General features: G+C 54.3%; 3 protein-coding genes across 13 annotated transcripts in view; 2 read left to right on the top strand and 1 right to left on the bottom strand.

The window, feature by feature from the left end:
* Positions 1-1,499: 1,499 nt before the first annotated feature.
* ELOF1 (elongation factor 1) lies at positions 1,500-8,141 on the top strand. 6 transcript variants are annotated; one of them, XM_077976480.1, is made up of 5 exons: positions 1,500-1,553; positions 6,428-6,524; positions 6,836-6,969; positions 7,120-7,190; positions 7,391-8,141. In XM_077976480.1, the coding sequence occupies exons 3-5, from the start codon at positions 6,854-6,856 to the stop codon at positions 7,453-7,455; spliced, it is 252 nt and encodes an 83-aa protein (XP_077832606.1). In that variant the 5' UTR covers positions 1,500-1,553; positions 6,428-6,524; positions 6,836-6,853; the 3' UTR covers positions 7,456-8,141.
* LOC144336686 (uncharacterized) lies at positions 7,830-13,283 on the top strand. 2 transcript variants are annotated; one of them, XM_077977914.1, is made up of 3 exons: positions 7,830-8,285; positions 8,959-9,198; positions 9,561-10,038. In XM_077977914.1, the coding sequence occupies exons 2-3, from the start codon at positions 8,989-8,991 to the stop codon at positions 9,744-9,746; spliced, it is 396 nt and encodes a 131-aa protein (XP_077834040.1). In that variant the 5' UTR covers positions 7,830-8,285; positions 8,959-8,988; the 3' UTR covers positions 9,747-10,038. The 2 variants fall into 2 exon arrangements, 1 of the variants encoding a protein (XP_077834040.1); XR_013409005.1 differs by lacking the exons at positions 7,830-8,285; positions 9,561-10,038 and adding an exon at positions 13,016-13,283 and having other exon boundaries at positions 9,083-9,198.
* Positions 10,842-25,700, bottom strand: part of CNN1 (calponin 1) — a 27,080-nt gene continuing 12,221 nt past the window's right edge. The window contains exons 2-9 of one of the 5 annotated variants that reach the window (XM_077977900.1): positions 23,490-23,595; positions 21,914-22,860; positions 19,725-19,846; positions 14,300-14,366; positions 14,072-14,209; positions 13,468-13,578; positions 11,702-11,848; positions 10,842-11,621 (exon numbers count right to left, since the gene is read on the bottom strand). In XM_077977900.1, coding sequence (XP_077834026.1) covers positions 11,376-11,621; positions 11,702-11,848; positions 13,468-13,578; positions 14,072-14,209; positions 14,300-14,366; positions 19,725-19,846; positions 21,914-22,120 — 1,038 coding nt within the window. In that variant the 5' untranslated portion in view covers positions 22,121-22,860; positions 23,490-23,595 and the 3' untranslated portion in view covers positions 10,842-11,375. Of the gene's footprint in view, positions 11,622-11,701; positions 11,849-13,467; positions 13,579-14,071; positions 14,210-14,299; positions 14,367-19,724; positions 19,847-21,337; positions 21,611-21,913; positions 22,861-23,489; positions 23,596-25,700 lie in introns of those variants that run through there. The other 4 variants (XM_077977901.1, XM_077977902.1, XM_077977898.1 and 1 more) reach the window with 4 other exon arrangements.

Raw genomic sequence — 25,700 nt, 5'->3', positions numbered from 1 at the left:
AAAAGGGTCTCTCACAGGAGGGCAGTTCTACTGGTTACACTTGACAGTTCCTAGGGTAACACTGCCCCCTAGGGGATATCCTAGAGATCCCTCTACAGACAGTCCCTGACTTGTCGGTTCTAAGATTTTTCAACTTTATTACGATAGGTTTATCAGGATGTAACTCCATCGTAAGTCAAGGAGCATCTGTATTTGAAATACATTTCATTACAAATTATTTTCCTGAACACTCTAATGCAACAGCTGTTATCAAGGTCTCCAGGGACCAGACCCTTGCCAAACTCAACTGTTAATTCTCTTTCCTCATCTTCTTCAACTCGGGGACATGTGACACAGCTAATCTCTCTCTCTCTCCATCTTGAAATATCTTTTTCAGGCCGAGCGTAGTGGTTCGCACCTGTAATCCCAACAATTTGGGAGGCCGAGGCGGGTGGACCACTTGAGGTCAGGAGTTTGAGACCAACCTGACCACCACGGTGAAACCACGTCTCTACTAAAAATACAAAAATTAGCCAGGCATGGTGGTGCGCACCTGTAATCACAGCTACTCAAGAGGTTGAGGCAGGAGGATCGCTTGAACTCGGGAGGCTAAGGTTGCAGTGAGCCGAGATCACGCAACTGCACTCCAGCCTGGGCGGCAGAGCAAGACCTTGTCTCAGAAAAAAACAAAAACAAAAACCAATAAAAGTCCTTGGCCGGGCGCGGTGGCTCACGCCTCTAATCAGGAGTTCAAGACCAGCCTGGCCAAGAGGGTGAGACCCCATCTCTACTAAAAAAAAAAAAAAAAAAAAAAAAGCACAAAAAAAACAAACTACAAAAATAAGCGTGGCGTGGTGACCGGCGCCTATAATCCCAGCTACTCGGGAGGCTGACGTAGGAGAACCACTTGAACCTGGGAGGCGGAGGTTACAGTGAGCCAAAATCGAGCCATTGCACTCCAGCCTGGGCGACAGAGTGAGACTCCGTCTCAAAAAAATAAAATAAAATAAAATAAAAATAAAAAATAAAAGTCCTTAACACGGCCCACGAGGCTCCATGGAATCTGGCCCCAGCCTGTCCACTCAACTTCATCTATTACAATCTGGGCACTCAAAATATGGTCTGCGGATCGGCAGCATGGAAGTCACCTGGGAGCGAGTTAGCACTGCAGCTTCTCAGACCTCCCTCTTCATCTGCTGGATCAGAACCTGAACTTTTTAGTTTGAGCAGAGCGTCTCCCAAGCTTACAAGCTTCCCCTTCACCCTGATTTAGCCATAAGGGTATTTCATATTCCTCACTTGCCGTTCTTGGGAGCTGACCAGAAGTACTTGCAATGCGCGCAGCTACAGGCAAATACGCAGCGACGCTTGCGCAGGCGCACTGCGCCCCCGTCGGAGCGCTCCTATTTGAGTACGCCTGCGCTCAGAGCCCCGGCGAAGGAGGCAAGGCCTATTTGCTGGGCTGTCCCGGCTAGGGGTGGCCAGGACCTGAAAGGAGGAGAGGGGTTTCCGCTTCCGGCAGGAGTCGGAAGTCACTGTCTCCAGGGTGAAGGGAGCTTTCGCAGCTAGAGAAGGTGAGTGCTGGTGCGGCTCGTGCGAGTGGGCGTTGGGGCCGGGCAGGACTGGGAGTTCCTCGACTCCGTGCGTTTACGGGGTCCTGGAGGAGGCTCCTGGGACCTCGAACTTGGGGGAAGGCAGGTCGGGGAGACTGACTGCCCCGGACCCCAGCCTTCCCAGCGCGACAACCCGGACGCCTGGCTCCTCCGGGCGGCCGTCGGGAGGCGATGCCGAAGCCTTAGTGAGTCTGGAGGAACAGCCAACCCTCCACCTCTTGGGTCCCAGCAGATTCGGGGGATGACTCCTCTACCATCCCCTTTTGGCGCGCTTGGACTTAACGTTGTCACAGGACAGGCCGAGGCCTCTGCAGTCCTTGTGCACGCCAGACCCCATTCATGGGATGGCGGGACTGTAGTCCCTGGGCAAAATGAGCTCCTGGGGCTCATCCGTAGATTTTGTTTGGACTTTTTTTTTTTTTTTTTTGAGACAGAGTCTTGCTGTCTCCCCAGCTGGAGTACAGTGGCGCGATCACAGCTCATTGCAGCCTCGACCTCCTGGGCGCAAGCTTCTCACTTTAGCTTCCTGAGTAGGTAGGACTACAGACTCGGGACTAATTTTTGTGATTTTGTAGAGATGAGAGGTCTCACTATGTTGCCCAGGCTGGTCTGGAACTCCTGGCTTCAAGCGATCTTCCCATCTAGGCCTCCCAAAGTGATGAGATTACAGGTGTGACCTCCCAAAGTGATAGTTACAAGCAAACTGATTGATTGATGTATTCAATAGTGGTTATTGCTGAGCACAATGGCTCATGCATGTAATGCCAGCACTTTGGGAGGCCGAGGCGGGAGTATTGCTTGAGCCCAGGAGTTCCAGACCAGCCTGGGCAACATGGTGGATGCCCGTCTCTACAAAAAATACAAAAATTAGCTGGGCATGGTGCCGCGGCTAATTTGTATTTCAGAGGTAGAGGGGCAGGGGGAGGATCGCCTAAGGGATGTGTGAGAGAAAAAGGCTTTGAGGATGAATCCAAGGTTTGTTTTTTTTCGTTTGTTTCTTTTTTGAGAGGAGAGTCTCACTCTGTCGCCCAGGCTGGAGTGCAGTGGCGCGATCTCCGCTCACTGCAAGCTCCGCCTCCTGGGTTCACGCCATTCTCCTGCCTCAGCCTCCCGAGTAGCTGGGACTACAGGCGCCCGCCACCACGCCTGGCTAATTTTTTGTATTTTTAGTAGAGACAGGGTTTCACCGTGTTAGCCAGGATGGTTTCGATCTCCTGACCTCGTGATCCGCCCGCCTCGGCCTCCCAAAGTGCTGGGATTACAGGCGTGAGCCACCACCCGGCCGAATCCGTTTTTGATTTGATTATCCGGAAAGATGGAATTGCTGTTAGCTGAGATGAGGAAGACTGTGGAAGAGCAGGTTGGAGTGTCAGGGGCTTGGTTTTTGACATGTTATATTTAGTATTAGGTGGAAGTTAGACATCAGGTGGAGGAGTGACTGAGGTAGATAGATCAGAGTCTGCAATTCAGAGGACAGACTCAAGGCTGGAGAAGCAGGTGTCCTCAGTGTAGAGCAGGCACCTAAGACTGGGTGAAATCTTCATGTAGGTGAGTATAGCCAGAAAGGAGAGGATCCAACAATTAAAATCATGGGCTCTTTGCTCTATTGCCCAGGCTGGAGTGCCTTGGCAGCTCACTGTAACCTCCGCCTCCTGGGTTCAAGTGGTTCTCCTGCCTCAGTCTCCCAAGTAGCTGGGATTACAGGTATGCACCACCACGCCTGACTATATTTTTAGGAGAGATGGGGTTTCACCATGTTGGTCAGGCTGGTCTCGAACTCCTGACCTCGTGATCTGCCCACCTTGGCCTCCCAAAGTGCTGGGATTATGGGTGTGAACCAGTGCACCCAGCCTTTTTTTTTTTTTTTTTAGATGGAGTCTTGCTCTGTTGCCCAGGATGGAGTGCCAGTTTCACGATCTCAGCTCACTGAAACCTCCACCTCCCCAGGTTCAAGCGATTCTCCTACCTCAGCCTCTCTAGTAGCTGGGATTACAGGCGTGTGCCACCATGCTCAACTAATTTTTGTATTTTTAGTAGAAATGGGGTTTCACCATGTTGGCCAGGCTGGTCTCCAACTCCTAACCTCAAGTGATCTGCCCACCTCGGCCTCCCAAAATGCTGGGATTACAGACGTGAGCCAGCGCACCTGGCCCAAACTCATGTGCTCTCTTCATGAGAGCCAAGTTGGCAGACAGGCAGGAGCATAGGAGACTAGCAGGAGCCACCAGTGAGGCAGAGGACAGGGAGCACATGGGGTCCTGAGAGCCACATGTGCTTTCAGGGGGGGAAGGATCCCTCAAATCGGAAGACTGCCATTAGGATTTGCAGTATAGAGCCACCAGTGACCTAAGTTTGGAGGCAAGAGGCGTAGAGAGATGGACAGGAATGCAGATGGCTGTACAATAAAACAGTCTGCAAAGAAATGCATCATAGATGGAAGATGATGAAGAGACTTTCTTTTTTTCCCCCTTTTTAAATGAGGAGAGAGGTAATAACAAGTGTGCGAGAGTGATCCAGTGGAGCTGGAAAATTTGATGTTGCTCAAAGAAAAGGGGATGGGAGCCAGGGCAGAATGAACAAATTGTTTTTGCAGGAACGTACTTCCATAGTAAAGGAGGCATGCCAAAGCTGGGAGTGGTGGCGCACGCCTGTTGTCCCAGCTACTGGGTAGGCTGAGGCCAGAGGATTGAGGCTTCAGCAAGCTGTGATCATGCCACTGCACTCCAGCCTGGGCAACAGAGCGAGACCTCATCTCTTAAATAAATAAAGACGGTGGGTGGATGGCTGAATGAGTTGGTCCTAGGAGCTGTCTTTGGATTGCTTCTATTTACTCAGTGAATTGGAAGCATCACAGTTAAGAGCTGGGGGTGTTGGCCAGGTGTGGTGGCTCACACCTGTAATCCCAGCACTTTGGGAGGCCGAGGCGGGCGGATCACGAGGTCAGGAAATCTAGGCCATCCTGGCTAACACGGTGAAACCCCGTCTCTACTAAAAATACAAAAAATCAGCCACACGTGGTAGTGCACACGCCTGTAGTCCCAGCTACTCGGGAGGCTGAGGCAGGAGAATCGTCTGAACCAGGCAGGCAGAGGTTGCAGTGAGTCAAGATCACGCCACTGCACTCCAGCCTGCGCAAGACTCCATCTCAAAAACAAACAAACAAACAAACAAAGAGTTGGGGGTGTTACATAGGAAGTGATCAGCAAATAATGAATGAAACTCCACTGTTTATTCTGGAAGATCCTGGCAGACTGCTGACCTCCCCTGCCACAGAGGAACGATGCTAGAACCAGCAGTCGTGTGTGTGTGTTGGAGGAGGCGCCATAGGAGGCTCAGGGATGGCAAGCACAGTGCCCTGAGCACCGTGCCTAGCAGGGGAGTTGGGCTCGGTGGTAACTGCTGCTGTTTCCCCACCCACCTGCCTCCTGGACATCTGTTCCTAGATGTCCCTCTGCCACCCAACCCCATCATTTTCTCCAAAACCCTGTCCTTCCTCTATGTTACACATCAGAGAATGATGCCATCTTCTCCCCCTAGCCACTGTGTCCCCACCACAAACCTGGGAGTCATCCTGGACTTTCCTCCTCTCGTCATACTCACTCGCTCCGCTGCCACGTCTCCTCTGTCTCTCTCGCCCTCTGCCATCTCTACCCCAACAACCCTGTCCTGGCTGTGCCTTTGTCTTCATCCAGATTGTGACTCACACCGCAGTCCCTCAAAAGCCCAGGGTGACTTTACCCTTTCACTCCTTGTAGCTCCCAGGATCCATCCAAACACCCAGAACCCTCCCACCTGTCCCTCCTCTCTCCTCCACCTGCCAGGGGACAGACAGCTGCCCCTGAGCCTTCACATAGTGTTCCTCTACTCGGAGGTGCTTGTTCCCACTTCTCTGCCCTGTAGTCTGTCATCTGGATGGAGGCCATCAGATGCCCTGAGTGTCACTCTTCGTGGATGGTACTTACATGTCCCTTGACAAGAGGAGCAGCCAGTATAAAATCACCAGCTCCTGGGCTCTTAGGCTCCACCCGGCCCTGAACAGCTGGCTTGTCTTGGAGTCTCTTGGGCCACCTTCCCCAGGAACAGTGGCTTCCTTGTATTGGCGCCAGCGATGATGGGCCAGCTCTGTGCTAAGTACTTACCATTCCTGGTGTCAGCCTCACAAGTCTCCTCTGCGATAGCAACCTTATTTCAATCTTTTTTTTTTTTTTTTTTTTTTTTTTTGAGACGGAGTCTTGTGCGATAGCAACCTTATTTCAATCTTTTTTTTTTTTTTTTTTTTTTTGAGACGGGGTCTCGTGCGATAGCAACCTTATTTCAATTTTTTTTTTTTTTTTTTTTTTTTTTGAGACGGAGTCTCGCGCTGTCGCCCAGGCTGGAGTGCAGTGGTGTGATCTCGGCTTACTGCAATCTCCGCCTCTCGGGCTCAAGCGATTCTCCTGCCTCAGCCTCCTGAGTAGCTGGGGTTATAGACGCCTGCCACTACGCCCAGCTAATTTTTGTATTTTTAGTATAGATGGGGTTTCACCATGGTGGTCAGGCTAGTCTCGAACTCCTGACCTCGTGATCCACCCGCCTCAGCCTCCCAAAGTGCTGGGATTACAAGCGTAAGTCACCACACCCGACCTTTTTTCCTTTTTTTTTTTTTTTTTTTTTGGATGCAGGGTTTCATCCTATTGCCTAGGCTGGAGTGCAGTGCCTGGATCATAACTCATTGAAACCTGAAACTCCTGGGCCCAAGTGATCCTCCCTTCTCAGCCTCCCAAGTAGCTGGGACTACAGGCTTACACCACCATGCCTGGCTAATTTTTAATTTTTTTTTTTTTTTTTTTTTTAAGAGATGATGCCTCACTCTGTTGCCCAGGCTGGTATCCAGCTCCTGGCATCAAGTGATCCTCTCACCTTAGCTTCCCGAAGTGCTGTCTGGAATTACAGGTGTGAGCCACCATGTCTGGCCTTGTCTCTGTTTTATGGATGAGGAAACGGTGGCACAGAGAGCTTAAGTAACCTGCCCAGGTCATGCAGTAAGTGAGAGAGACGGGGTTGGAACCTCCGCTCACCCCTTCCATCCAGAGTGGGACAGGGGATTTTCCTCCTGTATCAGGACTGAGGGCCTCATCGCTCAAGGGCAGAGGCCCCCAGACCATAGTGCAAGTCCCAGACCCTCTTTCCGGCCTGCTTTCTAGAGCATTGAGCGGGGGGCTGCGTGGTTTCCTCAAACCACTGACATCTGCCACTCCCCACAGGCTCATCCACCTGCAGACATGGGGCGCAGAAAGTCCAAACGAAAGCCGCCTCCCAAGAAGAAGATGACGGGCACCCTCGAGACCCAGTTCACCTGCCCCTTCTGCAACCACGAGAAATCCTGTGATGTGAAAATGTGAGTGGGGAACGGGGCAAGGGATCCATCCTCCCCACCACCTCCTCCCCGCTGTTCTCCATCCTGCCCCTTGCCTCCCTTGGTGAAGGCGTCATCACCCACAGGCCCCGGGCACATTGCTCACCAGTCCCTTCTCTTGGTCTGTTTCAGGGACCGTGCCCGCAACACCGGAGTCATCTCTTGTACTGTGTGCCTAGAGGAATTCCAGACGCCCATAACGTGTATCCTTAGAAACCTGGGCTTTTTCCAGAGGATGGGGAGGGGGCTGGAGTCCGGACCCTGCTCCTCTGGCCCACTGTGTGCCCTGGTGCAGGGCCAAGGCCGTCCAGAGGAACAGGTGCCACCTACTGATTTATGTGGGGTGAGAAGGTGCAGGGCAGGGTTCCAATGCCAATGATCACCCTTGACCTAAGCGGCTCAGATCTGTCAGAACCCGTGGATGTGTACAGTGATTGGATAGACGCCTGCGAGGCAGCCAATCAGTAGCAACACAGAGGACCCACCCCCTGAGCAGCCCCGCCTACTGTGGACCCAGCTGTTCGGTTCTGGTCCAGAGACATTCCAGGGGTCCAGGGTGTGGGTCCTGGGCTGTCACAGCCCTCTGTGTGTGTGTGTAGAGTGGGCGTGGGTGTGAGTGGGTGTGTGTGCCAGTGTGGAGTGGATGTGGGTGTGTGTGTGGCTGCACGTGTCACTGGGGTGGCCGTGAGTGTGTGCTCATAGATACGCAGTGATGGCGGGTTCCTGGGCCTGAGGGGCCTGAACTGACCTCTCTTGGCTCCAAAAGCCTTTGCTGTGTTCCCTTCTTCAGCCCCTGGCCTCCCAGCTTTGGGGCTCTGGCTCCCCCCCGGCAGAAGTGGGGGGCTGTTTCCTGATATCCTGAACAAGGGAAGCCCAGTAGAGGCTGGAACTGGACCTCTCCAGCCTCCTCACCAGCACCGTGCCCATCTCAACTGGACTTCCCGCCCTCCTTCTCCACCTTCTAGTGCCCGTGGCCTGGGATTCAAAGCCACCGTTCCCCAGGTCCCTGGGCTGGGCCCTGACAGGGAGCCGCCACCCTCCCCATGCTAACAAGGAAGCCCAGTTTCGTGTTCAGTTTCTTTTGTAGAGGAAGCAAGGGCTGGGGTGGGGACAGCTGTCAATCACAAGCCCTTAAATAAAGCAGCCAGCGCACATCCCTTGCTGTCCGTGATGTCTTGGGTTCTGCGTCTGCCTCGTCACCAGAAGAAGGAGAGGGGACCTGAGGTTCCAGCGTTTGGGAGGTGGCCTGGTGGCGCATGTGACCAGCCCTTCACACCGCCCAGCATTTTATTCAGTCAGTAAGCATTCAGGGTGGTGGAGCAGGCAGGCATCTGGCCAGGTGCTTACAGCAGTCACATTAGGAGATGGGGTAGGTGAGACAGAACAGGTGGTCACAGGAGGCTTCTGGGAGGGGCAGGCTGAGGCGGTGACATTGTAGGGCCACCTCTAGCCAGATGCTGACCTCTGGCCTTGCCTGCATCACCCCAGTGTCCTGACAGCCACCCTGTGGGGCAGGTGCCAAGCTAACCCCAGGTTCAAAGATGAGGAAACTGAGGCTAGAGGTGAAGGAGGTCACTGGCCCAAGACCCTACAGCCAGAAAGTGGCACGGGGGATCTGAACCCAGGAAACCAGGCTCCACAACTTACAGTCTGACTTCTTGTGAGCCCAGAGTCCAGGCTGAGGGACCAGCTCACAGGCCGTCCTGGAGGTAGTGGGTGGAAGAGGGACACTGGGAAGGGAAACATGAAAGGGACCTTTGTCCAAGGGTGGTGAGGACTCTCAGAAGGCTGGTGTGGGGGCGGGATGTGCGTGGCTGATGGGGAGCACCTGAGGGCTGATGTCCCCTCAGCTGGTCACACCGGTGACAAGGACCACAACACCCAGCAACCTGGGGCAGTGCCGGACCCTCCACCTGGCCTCATGAGCCCGGGTGGCAGGTGACCTGTGCTTCAGAGTCCTCGTTGCCACAGTGCAGGGGACGAAAGCATCTTCCTGGAGCCATGCTGAGGACGGAAATGCCAGACATGGTTAGAGCAGCTCTGGGGCCCACCCAGGGCACGGACGAATGTGAACAGCCGGGGGAGACACTGAGCTGGCCCGGAAGCCCTGGCTGCCAGACTGGGCTGCTGCATCTGGCCTGTGCACCGCCCCCAGGCCCACTCTGCCATGACACGTCTTCCCTGGTGACCCTGCCGCCTCCGAGATCCCAGGTAAGGTCCGCTAGCCCTGGCAGGAGCCAATAGACATGGGCAGAGTGGTAGACAGGCACCTAGGTTTAAGATGGTGGCCCTCTGGGATCCAACAGAAAGGGGACTTGTTCCTCTGGCACCCAGGGCCCTTCCTGCCGCCTGCCCACCCCCAGTCTCAGAGGCTAAGTGCTAATATGGTGCTGTTTTCCCGAGGAGGCAGGGCCCTGGGCCAGGCCGGGATCCTCCTCAGCATAGCTTCCCTGCGCCGGCCCTGGGGGAGCAGGACTTGTGGTAGCCAAGCCAAAAGCGCCTGGAATCCGGTTTACGAGGCCCCAGGGGCTGCGTGCGTCTGTGCGCGGGTCTTCTGGTGTCTGCCTCCACAGGTCTCCACGTTCCAGCCTCAACCCCTGCCCTCCCTGGGGAGAAGACAGCTCCGTGCCCCACTCCTCGCTTCTCTGCCTCCTCTCCTCCTCGGAATCCTGATGGTTGCGGACTTCTCCCTCCTCCCGGGGATAACAGGGTCCCCTCTGAAACATGAGGAGGTTGAGGCCCTGAACACAGCCTTTTAGGGTCCCGGGTTGGCAGGCTTAGCCTTAAGAGGGCTGAGAGTGGGCGGGGTGCACAAAATTAACCGTGCCCTATGGTGCCCCATGCTAGTCGGTAAAGGGCCATTGCCCTGGCTCAGAAGTGCCTCTCTCCCTGTCCCCTTTCCCCTCCTCACAGTCTGGGGCTAAGGGGTTCACCCTGCCCACAGGCCCACCAGGACCCCTACTTGTCATCCTTTCTCTATTGATACCTGGTCTTTACCAGCGATTAAACATGTAGAATATCACCCCATCTGGGGGTGTCATTTCATGACCACATGAGGCTCACTGTCCCCATTATTTTGATGGAAAAACAGGTCTGGGGAGGGGAAGTGACTGCCTGAGGTCACCCAGACAGTTGCTCTGTGATTCACATGCCATCCAGCCTGTCCCAGTTCTCAGGCTCTTTGTCACCACCATCCACAAGCCTCTGGGAGAGCAGTGTGGGTCATGTGTGTGTATGTGTGTGTGTGCATTGACTTTCTGACTGTGCCATATTTTTTTTTTTTTTTTGAGACGGAGTCTTGCTCTGTTGCCCAGGCTGGAATGCAGTGGCGCCATCTTGGCTCACTACAGCCTAGACCTCCAGGGCTCAAGCAATTCTCCTACCTCAGCCTCCCAAGTAGCTGGGACTACAGTCATGCACCACCAAGCCCCGCCAATTTTCGTATTTTCAGTAGAAACAGGGTTTCACCATGTTGGCCAGTCTGGTCTTGAACTCCTGACCTCAAGCGATCCTCCCACCTCTGCCTCCCAAAGTGCTGGGATTACCGGCATGAGCCACGGTGCCCGGCTGGCTATGCCTTTTTTACATGTCGTGAGGAGTGTGTACTGCATGTGTGTGCGTATCTGTGTGTGAAAGGGGGAGTGTGTGTGTGTGGTGTGTGGACTTTGCATGTGGGTGTGATGGAGTGCCTATCCTGTGTCTGAGTGGCTACAGTGAGGTGTGTGTCTTAGGGTGCTTGTGAGTGTGTATGTGCATCTTAGGGTGCGTGTGGGTGCGTGTGGGCACGTGTGTCTGTGCAGATGTGTGTGCGGGATATGAAGCGTATCCAAAACAGAGCAGCTCTGAGGCCTCAGGAGATTTTACAGCCATTTATTGTGCTCCAGTGAAATAGAAAAAAAAAGAAAGTGCTCGCGTTATAAACGCTGCTGTCACATCCACATAGTACGCCAGTCGCTGCAAACCAAACCGCGTGTGTCCGCTGGGTCTCTGGGCATGCAGTTTGCTCCCACTACGGGAATGGGGTGGGGGCAGGCCGAGCCTGGGCTCTGGGGGCTTTGCTGGGGGAGCTTCTGGTCCTGGGGGTACCCACTTGTGAGGGAGCGGGGGGACAGCTGGAATAGCTTTGCTCAGTGCGTCCTTTGGGCGCTGTTGGGGACACCCAGCTCTATGTTGGACCCCGTAGCACTAGAGAGCGGAGGGTCCCCTTCCCCCCAGTGGGCCCCCCATTCTCCCAGTCTGCTCTCTCCAAACTCTAACCCTGTAGAGGTTGAGTTCTACAGGGGCTGGAGGATGCCATGCAGGGAGAGGGGGTCGGCTGGGTCTGGCTGGATCCAGCCAAGAGCAGCAGCAGCCTCCCTTGGGGGGAAAACAGGGAAGGCCTCGTGGCCCTAGGCGGAATTGTAGTAGTTATGTGCGTGGTGGTTGTGGGCGGGCTCGCCCAGCTCCGGGTACTCAGGCGTCAGACAGTACTTGGGGTCATAGACCTGGCGTGGCAGCCCATACACCGTCATGCCCCGCTGCGAGGCGCCCTTGTTGCTGCCCATCTGCAGGCTGACATTGAGCGTGTCGCAGTGCTCCATGCCCAGCCCCGGCTCGAAGATCTGCCGCTTGGTCCCTGGCGCGGTCATGCCAGCCTGCGAAGGGTGATGTAGTCAGGCCATGGGGTGACCAGTGTCCCGGGCTTTGACGGCGTGCCCCGGGGGCCCCCACTCACCTGGCTGGCTCCTTTGTTGGTGCCCATCTGCAGGCTGATGGTCGCCTGGTCCAGAGGCTGGTCCGTGCCCAGCTTGGGGTCGTAGAGGTGGCGCCGGGTGCCGTAGGCCGTCATGCCCTGCTGGCTGGCAAACTTGTTGGTGCCCATCTAGGAAGTCAGAAGGAGAATCACACCAATAATTACAGACCTCATCATGGGCCACGAGGCGTAGCTGATGTGAGAGGGTGAGGCACTGCTTTAACATTTTTTTTTTTTTTGAGATGGAGTCTCACTCTGTCTGTCGCCCAGGCTGGAGTGCAGTGGCTGGATCTCAGCTCACTGCAAGCTCCGTCTCCCGGGTTTACGCCATTATCCTGCCTCAGCCTCCCCAGTAGCTGGGACTACAGGCACCCACCACCACGCCCGGCTAGTTTTTTGTATTTTTTTAGTAAAGATGGGGTTTCGCCGTGTTAGCCAGGATGGTCTCGATCTCCTGACCTCGTGATCCGCCCGTCTGACCCTCCCAAAGTGCTGGGATTACAGGCTTGAGTCACCGTGCCCGGCAACATTTTTTTAATTTTTGTTTTTTTTTTGAGACGGAGTCTTGCTCTGTTGCCCAGGCTAGAGTGCAATGGCACGATCTCAGCTCACTGCAACCTCCATCTCCCAGGTTCAAGCAATTCTGCCTCAGCCTCCGGAGTAGCCAGGATCATAGGTGGGCATCACCACGCCCGGATAATTTTTTGTATTTTTAGTAGAAATGGGGTTTCACCACGTTGGCCAGGCTGGTCTCGAACTCCTGACCTCAGGTGATCCAGCCGCCTCAACCTCCCAAAGTGCTGGGATTACAGGGGTAAGCCACTGCACCCAGCCCATTTTTTATTTTATTTTTATATTTTACTTAGTTCTATTTTTTTGTTTTATTTTATTTTATTTGAGACAGCATCTCATTTGTTCCCAAGTTCAAGCAATTTTCCTGCCTCAGCCTCCCGGGTAGCTGGGACTACAGGCATGCACCACCACGCTGGCTAATTTTTGTATTTTTGGTAGAGACAGGGTTTCACCATGTTGGCCAAGCTGGCCTCGAACTCCTGACTTCAAGTGATCCTTCCGCCTTGGCCTCGCAAAGTGCTAGGATTACAGGTGTGAACCACCACACCCGGCCCATTTTCATTTTTTAGAGACAGGGTCTCACTCTGTCGCCCAGGCTGGAGTCCAGTGATGCAATCATTGTAACCTTGAATGCTCAAGTGATTCTCCCCCTTCAGCCTCCCAAGTAGCTGGGACCACCGGCAGACACCACTACATTTGGCTAAACTCTTAAATTTGTTGTAGAGGTGGTGGTGCCCAGGCTGGTCTGAAACACCTGACCTCAAGTAATCCTCCTGCCTCAGCCTCCCAAAGTGCTGGAATTACAGGTGTGAGCCACTCCACCCCGCCTGAGGCACCATTTCGAGACTGGAAACTGAGGTCCAGAGTGGGCCTATCACATGACTGACTTCTAGCATTCAAGTCCCAGCCTGCCACACATCAGCTGGAAGATCTAGGCAAAAGCGAGCCAGCTTCTCCAAGCCTCAGTGTTCTCATCTGTGGAAAGGGTATGGTGAGAACAAGTACCTGTCTGCTAGGGTTGTTGGCAGAGTGAGTTTGTGAATGGAAGGTGCGGATAAGCACACTACCCGACCTATAGTGTACTTAATGCCAAATATCCTGTCCCCAAAAGCTTTCAGACACCAGGATGCGCTCCTGGCTTCTATAACCTCTGCTGAGTGAGGACAGGGCAGTACCTGCAACCCGATGATGTTCCGCCCTTCTCTTAGCTTCTCCGGCTCGAATTTCCGCTCCTGCTTCTCTGCGTACTTCACCCCCACATTCACCTTGTTTCCTTTCGTCTTGGCCTGGGTGGGGCAGGGAAAGCAGGGACTGACGAGGGGGTCTCCAGGCTACACAATCCCCTTGGACACTTTTTTTTTTTTTTTTTGAGACGGAGTCTTGCTCTGTCACCCAGGCTGGGCAGTGGCACGATCTCGGCTCACTGCAGCCTCTGCCTTCCAGGTTCAAGCGATTCTCCTGCCTCAGCCTCCCAAGTAACTGAGATTACAGGCGTGTGCCACCACGCCTAGCTAATTTTCGTATTTTTAGTAGAGATGGGATTTCACCATGTTGGTGAAACCAGGCTGGTCTCAAACTCCCAACCTCAAGCAATCCGCTCACCTCGGCCTCCCAAGTGCTGGAATTACAGGCGTGAGCCACCGCGCCCGGCCCCCTTGGATGCTGTTGACAGCACCTGCTCCCCCATCCCTGCCCGCCAGTCACATTCACTGGACTCAGGGGCACAAGTGGCCACACGTGCCGCCCACGGACCCCTGCCCAGCCTGCACCCACACTCACCATGCTGGCCAAAGCCAGAAGGGTGGACTGCACCTGTGTATGATTGGTGTTCTCAAACAGGTCGTTGGCCTCAAAGATGTCGTGGGGCTTCACCCCATACTTGGTGATGGCCTTGATGAAGTTGCCAATGTTCTCCAGCTAGAGGGGGGCAGGTTGTGGTCACTGGGGGGAGGGGGGAGGTCTGAGGGGCTTGTGGGAACGGATGGAAGAGATTGGGTCTGGGCTCACCTGGTGCCAATTTTGGGTTGACTCATTGATCTTCTTCACAGAGCCTGGCTGCAGCTTATTGATGAATCTGAGAAGAGTGGGGAGGAGGTAAGAAAGGTGTCCCCCCAGGGCCGGGCGCGGTGGCTCACGCCTGTAATCCCAGCACTTTGGGAGGCCAAGGCGGGCGGATCACGAGGTCAGGAGAGCGAGACTATCCTGGCTAACATGGTGAAACCCATCTCTACTAAAAATACAAAAATTAGCCGGGCATGGTGATGCATGCCTGTAATCCCAGCTACTAAGGAGTCTGAGGCAAGAGAATCACTTGAACCTGGGAGGCAGAGGTTGAAGTGAGCTGAGATTGCAACACTGCACTCCAGCCTGGCGACAGAGTGAGACTACATTTCCAAAAAAAAAAAAAAAAAAGAAAGATGTCCTCTACTCCCCCTCTCCAGCCCAGCCCAGCAGGAGCAGGGTGACAGGATGACCACGAGGGGCCATGCCATACCCTAGTGTCACTTCTCCCTGCAGTCAGCTCTCAGCTGCAGCCCCTCCAAACCACTCAAGCACATACACAAATGGGACGCTGATGCCAAGGAATTAGACTCAGGTCCCAGTCAGAAAGCCTGCTTATCCAAGGTGTGTCTGAGTCTCCGGGATCTCCCAAGCCTCTCTGGCAGGCGTGTCTCAGCATCCTTTTCTCTTGTAGACAGCAGGGGCCTCTTCTCTGATTCACTCCTTTAATGATCTCATCTCTTTTTTTTTTTTTTTTTTTAAATGCAGGGTCTGGCTCTGTCGCCCAGGCTGGAGTGCAGTGGTGCAATCACAGCTCACTGCAGCCTCAACTTCCCAGGCTCCAGCGATCCTCTCACAGCCTTCCGAGTAGCTGGGATCACAGGTGCACACCACCATGCCTGGCTATCTTTTTTTTTTTTTTTTTTTTTTTTTTTTTTTTAGAGATGGGGTTTCACTGTATAGCCCAAGCTGGTGTTGAACTCCTGGGCTCAAGTGATCCTCCTGCCTCGGCCTCCCAAAATACTGGGATTACAGGCATGAGTGACAGCACCTGGCCTCATTCAGTCTCTTGACTTTAGGTACCTCCGTATGCCAGCAACTCCCTCGTTTCCCTGCAGCCTGTGTTTCTCGCCATCTCATCCAGCTCTCTCCGTGGGTATCTGGGCATCTCAAATCAAACCCACCCTGCTCCAGACTCCTGACATGCAGCTTCCTCCTCCAGACTCCCCGCTCCCTCCACCTGCCCTGCCTAGCAGTGCCCCCTTCTAGGTGCTCAGCCAGAACCCTTGGACTTGCCCCCAACTCCCGCTTTCTCCTTCTCTCAGCCTTATATCCAGTCCCTTGAAAGTTCTTTGGCTCTGCCTTTTAATGAGTCCAGAAGCCCACTCACTGCTCCCTGCCACCTCCACCTGGGTCTCAGCCACCAGAGTCTGTTTTCTGGCCTCTTGGAATGGGCTCCCAACTTCCACTTCGTCCCCTACAGACCCACCCTTCTTCATCCAGCAGCCAGATTTTTTTTTTTTTTTTTTTCAAGATGGAGTCTTGCTCTGTCACCCAGGCTGGAGTGCAGTGGCGCGATCTCGGCTCACTGCAACCTCTGTCTCCTGGGTTCAAGCTATTCTCCTGCTTCAGCCTCCCAAGCAGTTGGAATTACAGGTGCCCACCACCACGCTCCACTAATTTTTTTTTTTTTTTTTTTTTTTTTTTTGAGGCAGAGTCTCACTCCGTCGCCCAGGCTGGAGTGCAGTGGCGTGATCTTGGCTCACTGCAAGCTCCACCTTCCGGGTTCACGCCATTCTCCTGCCTCAGCCTCCTGAATAGCTGGGACTACAGGCGCCCGCCACCGTGCCTGGCTAATTTTTTGTATTTTTAGTAGAGACAGGGTTTCACCATGTTAGTCAGGTTGGTTTTGAACTCCTGACCTCAAGTGATACCCCCACCTCAGCCTCCCAAAGTGCTGGGATTACAGGCATGAGTCACCACACCTGGCCCAGAATGGCCATTTTTAAACAGTTCAAATTACCTTCCAGTTCCAAATCCTCCAGGAGCCTCCCACTGCCTTCAGAATGAAATCCTAAGTCCTCTGCATGGACTAAAAGGCCCTCTGTAGAACTGGGCGCAGTGCCGGGCGCGGTGGCTCAAGCCTGTAATCCCAGCACTTTGGGAGGCTGAGACGGGTGGATCACGAGGTCAGGAGATCGAGACAATCCTGGCTAACATGGTGAAACCCCGTCTCTACCAAAAATACAAAAAACTAGCCGGGCGAGGTGGCGGCGCCCGTAGTCCCAGCTACTCGGGAGGCTGAGGCAGGAGAATGGCGTGAACCCGGGAGGCGGAGCTTGCAGTGAGCTGAGATCCGGCCACTGCACTCCAGCCTGGGCGACAGAGCGAGACTCCGTCTCAAAAAAAAAAAAGAACTGGGCGCAGTGGCTCACACCTGTAATCCCAGTGCTTTGGGAGGCCGAGACAGGAGGATGACTTGAGCCTAGGAGTTTAAGATCAGCCTGGGCAACATGGTGAGACCCACGTCTCTACAAAAAGAAAACCCCGAAAACTTCACCAGGCTTGGTGATGTGCACCTGTAGTCCCAGCTACTGAGAAGGCTAGGGTTGAAGAGGCTGGGGTGAGAGGATCAATTGAGCCTAGGAAGCTGAGGCTGTAGTGAGCTATGATTGCTCTACTGTACTCCAGCCTGGGCACCAGAGCAAGACTCTGTCTCTAAATAAATAAATAAATGAAATAAAAGGCTCTCCACCATCTGACTCTCAGTTCACTCTGCGACTTCATCTCCACTTCTACTCAATCATTTGGTGCTCGTCACGCCAGCCTCCTCCTTGTTTCTTGGAACACCCCAAGCACGCTCCTATCTCAGGCCTTTGCACTGGCGGCCCCCTCTGCTTTGCTCACTCTTCTCTCAGGTTCCCTGAGTCCTCCCTCACTTCATCCAAGGTTCTGTTCAATTGTCACCTCTTCAGAGAGAGGCCTCCCAGACCACTCTCTAGGAAACTGCACACCCTCCACCCGCAGACGTCTGATGCACCTGACCCTCCCAGCTTCCCTTCCGCTTGAATTTTCCCCAGAACAGACAAGTCTGTGATTATTTGATCAATGATTTGATTGATCTCTTCAACTAGGACTAAAAGTCCTTGAGCTCTCAGTCGAGTCTGTTCTGTTCACAGTTCCCAATGCCTAGATCAGAGCCTGGCACACAGCAGGAACTCATAAATGCTTCTTGCATGAATGAATGAATGAATGAGTGAATGACTGACTGCATGGGTGACTGCACTACACTTTTGTGTTTTTTTTTTGAGATGGGAGCCTCGCCCTGTCACCCAGGCTGGAGTGCAGTGGTGCGATCTCGGCTCACTGCAAGCTCTGCCTCCCGGGTTCACTCCATTTTCCTGCCTCAGCCTCCTGAGTAGCTGGGACTACAAGCGCCCGCCACCATGCCCAGCTAATTTTTTGTATTTTTAGTAGAGATGGGGTTTCACCATGTTAGCCAGGATGGTCTCGATCTCCTGATCTCATGATCCGCCTGCCTCGGCCTCCCAAAGTGCTGGGATTACAGGCGTGAGCCACCGTGTGTGGCCCACTCTTTTTTTTTTAATATATACTTTAAGTTCTAGGGTACATGTGCACAACGTGCAGGTTTGATACATAGGTATACAAATGCCATGTTGGTTTGCTGCACCCATCAACTCGTCATTTACATTAGGTCTTTTTTTTTTTTTGAGACAGGGTTTCACTGTTGCCCAGGCTGGAGTGCAGTGGCGTGATCATAGCTCACTGCAGCCTTGACCTCCAGGGCTCAAGCGATCCTCCCACCTCAGCCTCCCGCATAGCTGGGACCACAGGTGCATGCCACCACGCCCAGCTAATCAAAACAAAAATTTTTTGTAGAGATGGGATCTCACTATGTTGCCCAAGCTGGGACTGCATTGTTTGACGTCTGAGCAGTCCTCTGGCTGAGCTGGGACAGCAGTGTGCCCACCTCCCCACCCGCCAATTCTTTGTTCCTAGTGGATGGGAATGGAACAAGGTGAAACACCCCTGACACCTCTTCTTCCCAGCGTCTAGGATTTGATGAGGCGGTACCTTCAAAGTCTTCCGATCGCACTCACAGTCACTCTGCCCTGGGTCAGACTCAAATGCAAATCGGGCCCAGATTGGGTTTAGGGCCCTACCACACATTAAGATTGCAGTGTAACTGGAGCTTGGGAGCTGTTAGGGTTTTCACCTCCCTCAGCGATGAGGTTTTGAGGCGAGGAGAAAACCAGGGCCGGCAGGGTGCAGTGGTTCATGCCTGTAATCCCAGCACTTTGGGAAGCTAAGGCGGGCAGATCACTTGAGGTCAGGAGTTCGAGACCAGCCAGGCCAACATGGCAAAATCCCATCTCTACTAAAAATACAAAAGTTAGCTGGGCGAGGTGGTGGGCGCCTGTAATCCCAGCTGCTCAGGAGGCTGAGGCATGAGAATCACTTGAACCCAGAGAGCAGAGGTTGCAGTGAGCTGAGATTATGCTGTTGCACTCCAGCCTGGGTGACAGAGCAAGACTCCATCTCAAAAAAAAAAAAAAAAAAAAAAGGTCAGGCGAGGTGGCTCATGCCTATAATCTCAGCACTTTGGGAGGCCGAGGCAGGTGGATCACTTGAGGTCAGGAGTTCAAGAGCAGCCTGGTCAGCATGGTGAAATCCCATCTCTACTAAAAAAATGAATACAAAAATTAGCCGGGCATGGTGGTGTGTGCCTGTAATCCCAGCACTTTGGGAGGCTGAGGTACGTGGATCAGTTGAGGTCAGGAGTTCAAAACCATCCTGGCCAACGTGGTGAAACCCCATCTCTACTGAAAAAAAAATACAAAAATTAGCCAGGCATGGTGGTGGGTGCCTGTAATCCCAGCTACTGGAGAGGCTGAGGCAGGAGAATCGCTTGAACCCAGGAGGCAAAGGTTGCAGGGAGCCGAGATCGTGCCTCTGCACTGCAGCCTGGGCAGCAGAACAAAACTGTATCTCAAAAAACAAAGCAAAATTAAATCCAGAAAGAAAACCAGGGCCTACTTTAGTTATTGCCGCACATCTCTCCTCATGTCACCAAGCCAGCCATGAACAGCTGTTGACTGCTGCCTTTTAGCTGTGACTGCTCTTTCTGGGGACCCTGGTGGCCATAGATGGGCCTACCCTGTATAGCATGGTGGTTAAGATTCTGGAGTCGTTTTCCTTGAAACAGCGTGGGACCTGGTATAATGCATTTCACCTAACTGAGCCTCAGTTTTCTGTGCCTGTTAAATGGGCACAGTGATTACTGGCCACCCCAAAGGTATCCAATAGAAAGTGTTCAACTCAGTTCCAGGATCATGGTTGTTTTGGGGGTTGAGGGGGCTGCATGGAGTCGCCGGGGGTGCAGGGTCTGGGCTTTGAGAGCCTCACTCACTCGCAAAGAATGATGCCGTCTTTGAGGCCGTCCATGAAGTTGTTGCCAATGCGACGGCCTGTCACCCCCTCGATCCACTCTCTCAGCTCCTGCTCCCGCTGGTGGTCGTACTTCTGGGCCAGCTGGGGCGGGGGGCACAGAGAAATGGGTGAGGATGCCGTGGGGGCAGCCTGGGCTCCCTGGGTCCTATCCGAGCCTCCTAGAGCCTGATCTCCCTCGTCCTTCCCAACTAAGGCAATTTTGCCCCAGATCACCCAGTTGGGAGGGTGGGGGCTGGGGAGGGCCGAGAGCCAGGGCTGAGGTGGCACCTGCCCAGGGGGCCATTCCGGGCATTCTGAGGTTTGGCACCAGGGAATGTAGACGAGGGGTGGGGTGTGGGGAGCTGGATCCTCTGAGCTAGAGGGGTGGCGCCAGGTCCCCTGGTTTTACGTCCAGGCCAAACTTGGGGCTTCTCTTCCTCTAGCCCTGCCCCTTCTGCGTCCCCTGTTGGAAGAAGGGGCACCTCAGGAAGGGAAGAAGGAAGTCTAAGGAGGTGCCCCTGGGTGCTGGCTTGCAGAGGAGTGCTGGTCATACATCTCTGTCTCTCCATGTCCCCCAGGTCTTCGGCTCCAGGGCTCTGTCTCTGGTTAGGGTAGAGGCTTGCCTCTGTCTTAGACCCCACCCCTTGCACGTCTGTATATCTCTCTCCCCCTTATCAAGCCCCACGACTCCTCTGTCTCTCTTCCCCAGCGGTGTCTTTCCTTGGCCCAGTCTTGGGGTCCCCATCTCTCTGGGTGGCTAGTCCCTGTCTGGCCAGGGGCGGGGCTCTTGGGTCTTGCATCTCTGCCTCTCTAGGTCTTTCTCTGTCTCCAGGTTTCCTGCCTGGGTGGGGGGTGGGGCTCTGTCTCCCTTCCCTGCCCCTCCATCCCTGTCTAGGTCTTATCTCGCTCCTGGCTCGCCCTCCCACGTCTGTCCCTAGGGTGTCTCAGGCTCCCAGTATCTCTGTCTGCCTCTCCCCCCGGCTTTTCCCTCTCTCCACCGTCCCCCTCCTCCCCCACTCCCATTTCTCCAGAACCCTCCGCCACAGTCCAGCCAGGCTCCCAGCCCCTAGGGGACCGGGCTGCCCTTTCTTCTCCTGGGTAGGTGGGGGGAGGTGGGAGGGGCGGCCCCCTCACCTGGCCCCGGCCCTGCCGCCCCCCACACCACCAGCCCGGCTTTTTAAAGCAAACCGGCCCTTATATAGCGTGGCCTGGGCTCCCCGAGGCCACCTTATAAGGCGCGGCGGCTCTGCGCGGCTCTGGGGCCGGCGCTGGGGGGAGGAGGGCGGCGCTGGGATCTGTCTCCCGCCCGAGAACCCGCCCCCAACCAGCCCCCTCCTCCAACCAGCCCCCTCCTCCAGCCCCGAGGATCCCCCGACCCAGGTTCCAACCTAGTCCCCCACTTCCTCACCACAGGACCCTGGGAAAAGCCACCCTGAGTCTCAGTGTTCCCCTCTGTCAAATGGGGCAGGAACTCCTCCCTCGGCAGTGCTGTTGGGACGATTCCAGCGGGCTGGAAACTTCAAGTTCTCCAGCTGGGAGAAGCTGAGACCATCCTGGTATATGGGGGGTGACTCCAGGGTCCGAGCGCTGTACCTGCTTTACCTGGGATCCCAGCTATTTGCCTCTCCTCTCCGAACCTGTTTACCCATCCACAGCATGAAGGTGGTGTCCAGGTATCTTCCTAGCTCCACAGTTAGGAGACCCCTGCCGCACTTCTGATGCCCGCTTCCTGCCCTCCACCGTCCCCCTTTGCCTTCAGGATCTCCCACACTTTCCCGGCGTCACCTCCCAGGAGCCCCAGCTCTCAAGCGCTCCCCAATTTCTTTGTGAGGCTGGGGGATATGGAAGAATCAACAAGTCTTCCCCCTCTGTTGTTCCCCCCAAGAACACAAAGGGTTAAAAGAAGACTGATCAGGTGGGTATCTTTGCAATGGACTGACCCCCTCTGTTTATGTGTGGCTGTGTGCCCCCTATTCCACCCCCAACCATAGCTGGGGGCTCTGGGATGTTCAGGGGGAGACAGGCAGCCCCTATCCCATATCACTCCCTTTTCCCCTCTTAGTTTCCGAGTCACATAGGATAGGCAGGAGGGGGTTCAAGGGACCCCAAGCTCGGGGCTCTGGCCTGGCAGGACGTGTGGGCCAGGCCAGGGAGGCCCTCCAGCCCTACCTTGTTCTTAACCTCGGCTGACAGCCCGTAGGCAGGGCCTCGGTTGAAGTGAGCAGAGGACATGCTGGCCGGTGGGCTCTGGCGGGGGGGAGTGGCGCAGTACTGACGCTGAGGACCAAGGCAGCAGCTGAAGTTCCGTCTGCACCCTCTTCCCTCCTCACACGTTTTTGAAGCTCCGGAGGCGGCCCGGGTCTCTTCCAAGGCCATTCCATTGGCTGTAGGGGCTTGCCAAGGGGCGGGGCACCCCCCCAACCTCTGCTGCCTTCCCCCCCCCTTGTGATGTCAGGCCCTTGGTATTGGGAGCTGATTGTGTCATTGTTTCCACCTAGGGGGGCAGCCTACGTTATTCTGGGGGGGCTTGGTCAGACAGAGACCAGCCTTCTTCCACCCACCCCTCCCGCTGTCCATTGGGCCTCTGGCTGGGTCTGAGTCTCTTTGTCTCTGAGGTCTCTTTATCCCTCTGGAGTCTTGAGGCAGGACTGACACCCATGATAGTTTAGTGAGCACCACCCCGGGTTTATCTCCAGATACCAACAGTCTATAGCCTTAGGTAAGCCCCTTCTCCTCTCTAGGACTCTATGGCCACATCTGTAAAATGGGGCAATGACAGTGCCTGCCTCATGAGAGAGTTGTAAAGATCAGAAGAGTATGTCTCTTACATTCCTAGCACAGTGCCCGGCACAGCAGAGGGACTCGGGCTGCAGCATTCTTTTTTTTAAGGCAAGGTTTCACTCTGTCCTCTCAACTGGAGTGCAGTGGCACAATCACAGCTCACTGCGGCCTTGACCTCCCAGGCTCAAGTGATCCTCCCATCTCAGCCCATCCAAGTATTTAGAATTACAGACTTGTGCCACCAACCTGGCTAATTTTATTTTATTTTTAGAGATGGGATCTTGCTATGTTGCCCAGGCTGGTCTCAAATTTCTGGGCTCAAGCAATCTGCCCACCTTGGCCTCCCAAAATGCTGGGATTTACAGGCATGAGTCACCATGCCCAGCCCATAGCATTCTTTATGTTGAGGGTCCAGCGCCCCAATTCTGTCTCCTCCAGCCCCTCAAAAGGACCTGGGGGAGCAGACATCCTGGGTCTCACCCTCCCCATCCACTGTGTATCACTTGAACCACAGGGTGACTTTGTTGGCAAGTCCCAGGCCATGAACTATGTTCCCCTCAAGCAACCCTACCTAGCGAGATCTAACCCCTGGACCACAGGGTTGGATGCTATCTATGCCCACATCATGCCCCACATGGCAAGGCCATGTTTGTGACACTTGGATGACATGTCTGCAACCTGCCACACACCAATGATACGTTAAGGATATGCAATTTATCGGTCACATGCTAATGACATGGCTGCAATATGCCAGATGACATGGCCCTTATGTCAGGCCATGTTCCAAGCTCTGTACATATATTCATTCAATTATCATGACACCCACACAGGTGGACACTGTTATTATTATTATTATTATTTGGAGACAGAGTCTCACTCTATTCCCCAGGTTGGAGTGCAGTGACACTATCTCGGCTCACTGCAACCTTCACCTCCTGGCTTCAGGCGATTCTCCTGCCTCAGCCTCCCAAGTAGCTAGGATGACAGGTGCCTGCCACCATGCCTGGCTATTTTTTGTATGTTTAGTAGAGACGGGGTTTTGCCACGTTAGCCAGGCTGGTCTTGAACTCCTGACCTCAGTTGATCTGCCCACCTCGGCCTCGCAAAGTGCTGGGATTACAGGTGTGAGCCACCGTGAACAGCTGACACTGTTATTATTAATACAAGAACTTTGCTTTACAGGTGGGGAAACTGAGGCATGGGGCTTGGAATCACTTTTCCAGTGTCACACAGCAGGCCAGGGGCTGAGGAGAATTTGAGACCATGCTCCATGAACCTCAACTATGAGGCTAAGGTGGGGTTTCTCAACCTCCACACTGTGGACAGCTGAGGCTGGATAATTCTTTATGATTGGGGGACTGTCCTGGGCATTCATTGTAAGACTTCAAGCAGCATCCCTGGCCTCTACCTGCTAGATGCCAGTAGCACTCTCTTGGTCCCAATAAACAGAAATGTTGAGGCACTGCGGCAGGAGTCTGTGGTCCCAGCTACTAAGGAGGCTGAGGTGGGAGGATTGCTTGAGCCCAGGAGTTTGAGACCTATCTGGCCAACATAGAAAGACCATGGTCTCTAAAAAAGAAAAATTAAAAGAAGAAATGTCTACACACATTGCCAAATGTCCCCTGGTTGGGGTTGGGGTGGAAGCAGATCATCCCTGTTTGCAAACCACTGAGCTAAGGCAACGTGCCAGTTGATGGTGTGTCATGATATGTCAAACATACACGAAAATACATAAAATACGAGGCCAAGGTGAGAGGATCACTTGAGCCCAGGAGTTTGAGACCAGCTTGGGCAACATAGCGAGACCTCGTCTCTATTAAAGAAAAAGAAAGAAAGAAAGAAAAAATAGAAAGTACATAAAATGAGCTAACAATTAGCACCTGCTACGTACTAAGCGCTTTGAGGTTGTTATCTCATTCCTCACGACAGCCCTATGAGGTGAGTCTATACGAGGCACAGAGAGATGATGCCGAATGGCCGGGTCACACAGCTCGAGGTTGGCAGGGGCGGGATTCGAACGCACAGATTCCCTGAACCCTCCCAAACTGAGCGGCCCTCGGGGGGCCGCAGGTGGCTACTGCGCATGTGAGGACCTGAGGCCGGCGCCCCCTGGCGGGGCGGGGGCGGGGCCTGGCTGGGTCCAGGCGGCGGTGACGTCACGCGATGACTCACTCGGCCCCGCCCCACGGCCCGCGGCCTCTTGGCCATTTATAGAATCGGCACCGGCTCTGAAGTCACGGCCCAGGCACGACGGGGGAGGGGTGGGGGAGCTCTTGGCGTGCCCCCCAACGGGGCAGCCCCGGGTACCCCCAGGGGGCAGCCCTTTCCGGGACTGCCTTGTGACTCTGATTGTAGTAGATCTGTGTCTCTGTATCTCTGTCTCTGGGTCGCCGAGCCTTTTTCTATCTCTGCCTTTGTCTCTGTGTCTCTGTTTTTGTTCCTGGGCTTTGAGTAATTCTGTTTCTCTTCATGTCGCTGTCACTATATTGTCTCTGTCTCTCTTCGCGTCTGTCTCTTCGCGTCTGTCTCTTCGCGTCTCTGTCTGGTAGATGGGGGTAGAGGCATTAGAGGGGGCCGATCCCATACCGAGGCCCCAATCCCAGTAGACACCCCCATCACTGACTGCCGAGTGTCATCCGTTATTCGCTCCTTTCTGGCGTTTTCCAGGCTCTGGCCCCTCTGTGCCTCAGTTTTCCATCTAAATGAGAAGTGTGGCATCTTGTAAGAGGCAGGGTTTCCCGAAGGGTCTAAGACAGTCATTGTAGGAAAGCCATACCTCTCCTCAACTTTAGGGGACCCCCTAAAACCTTCCTGTTGGCTCAGAACCATTTAAAACTCACACCCGGCCAGGTGCGGTGGCTCGTGCCTGTAATCCCAGCACTTTGAGAGGCTGAGGCGGGTGGATCACCTGAGGTCAGTAGTTTGAGACCAGCCTGGCCAACATGGTGAAACCCCATCTCTACTAAACATACAAAATTAGCCGGGCATGGTGGTACATGCCTGTAATCCCAGCTCCTCGGGAGGCTGAGGCAGGAGAATCGCTTGAACCTGGCATGGCGGGCAGAAGTTGCAGTGAGCCAAGATCACACCACTGCACTTCAGCCCGGGCCACACGAGTGAGACTCTGACTCAAAAAATATAAAAATGAAAATAAAATCCACACCGACACGTGTTT

Source organism: Macaca mulatta, chromosome 19, assembly GCF_049350105.2.
Source record: "Macaca mulatta isolate MMU2019108-1 chromosome 19, T2T-MMU8v2.0, whole genome shotgun sequence".
Classification (NCBI taxonomy): Eukaryota; Metazoa; Chordata; class Mammalia; order Primates; family Cercopithecidae; genus Macaca; species Macaca mulatta.
Note: the sequence above shows the minus strand (reverse complement) of the source record. Positions and strands in the feature narration are given on the sequence as shown.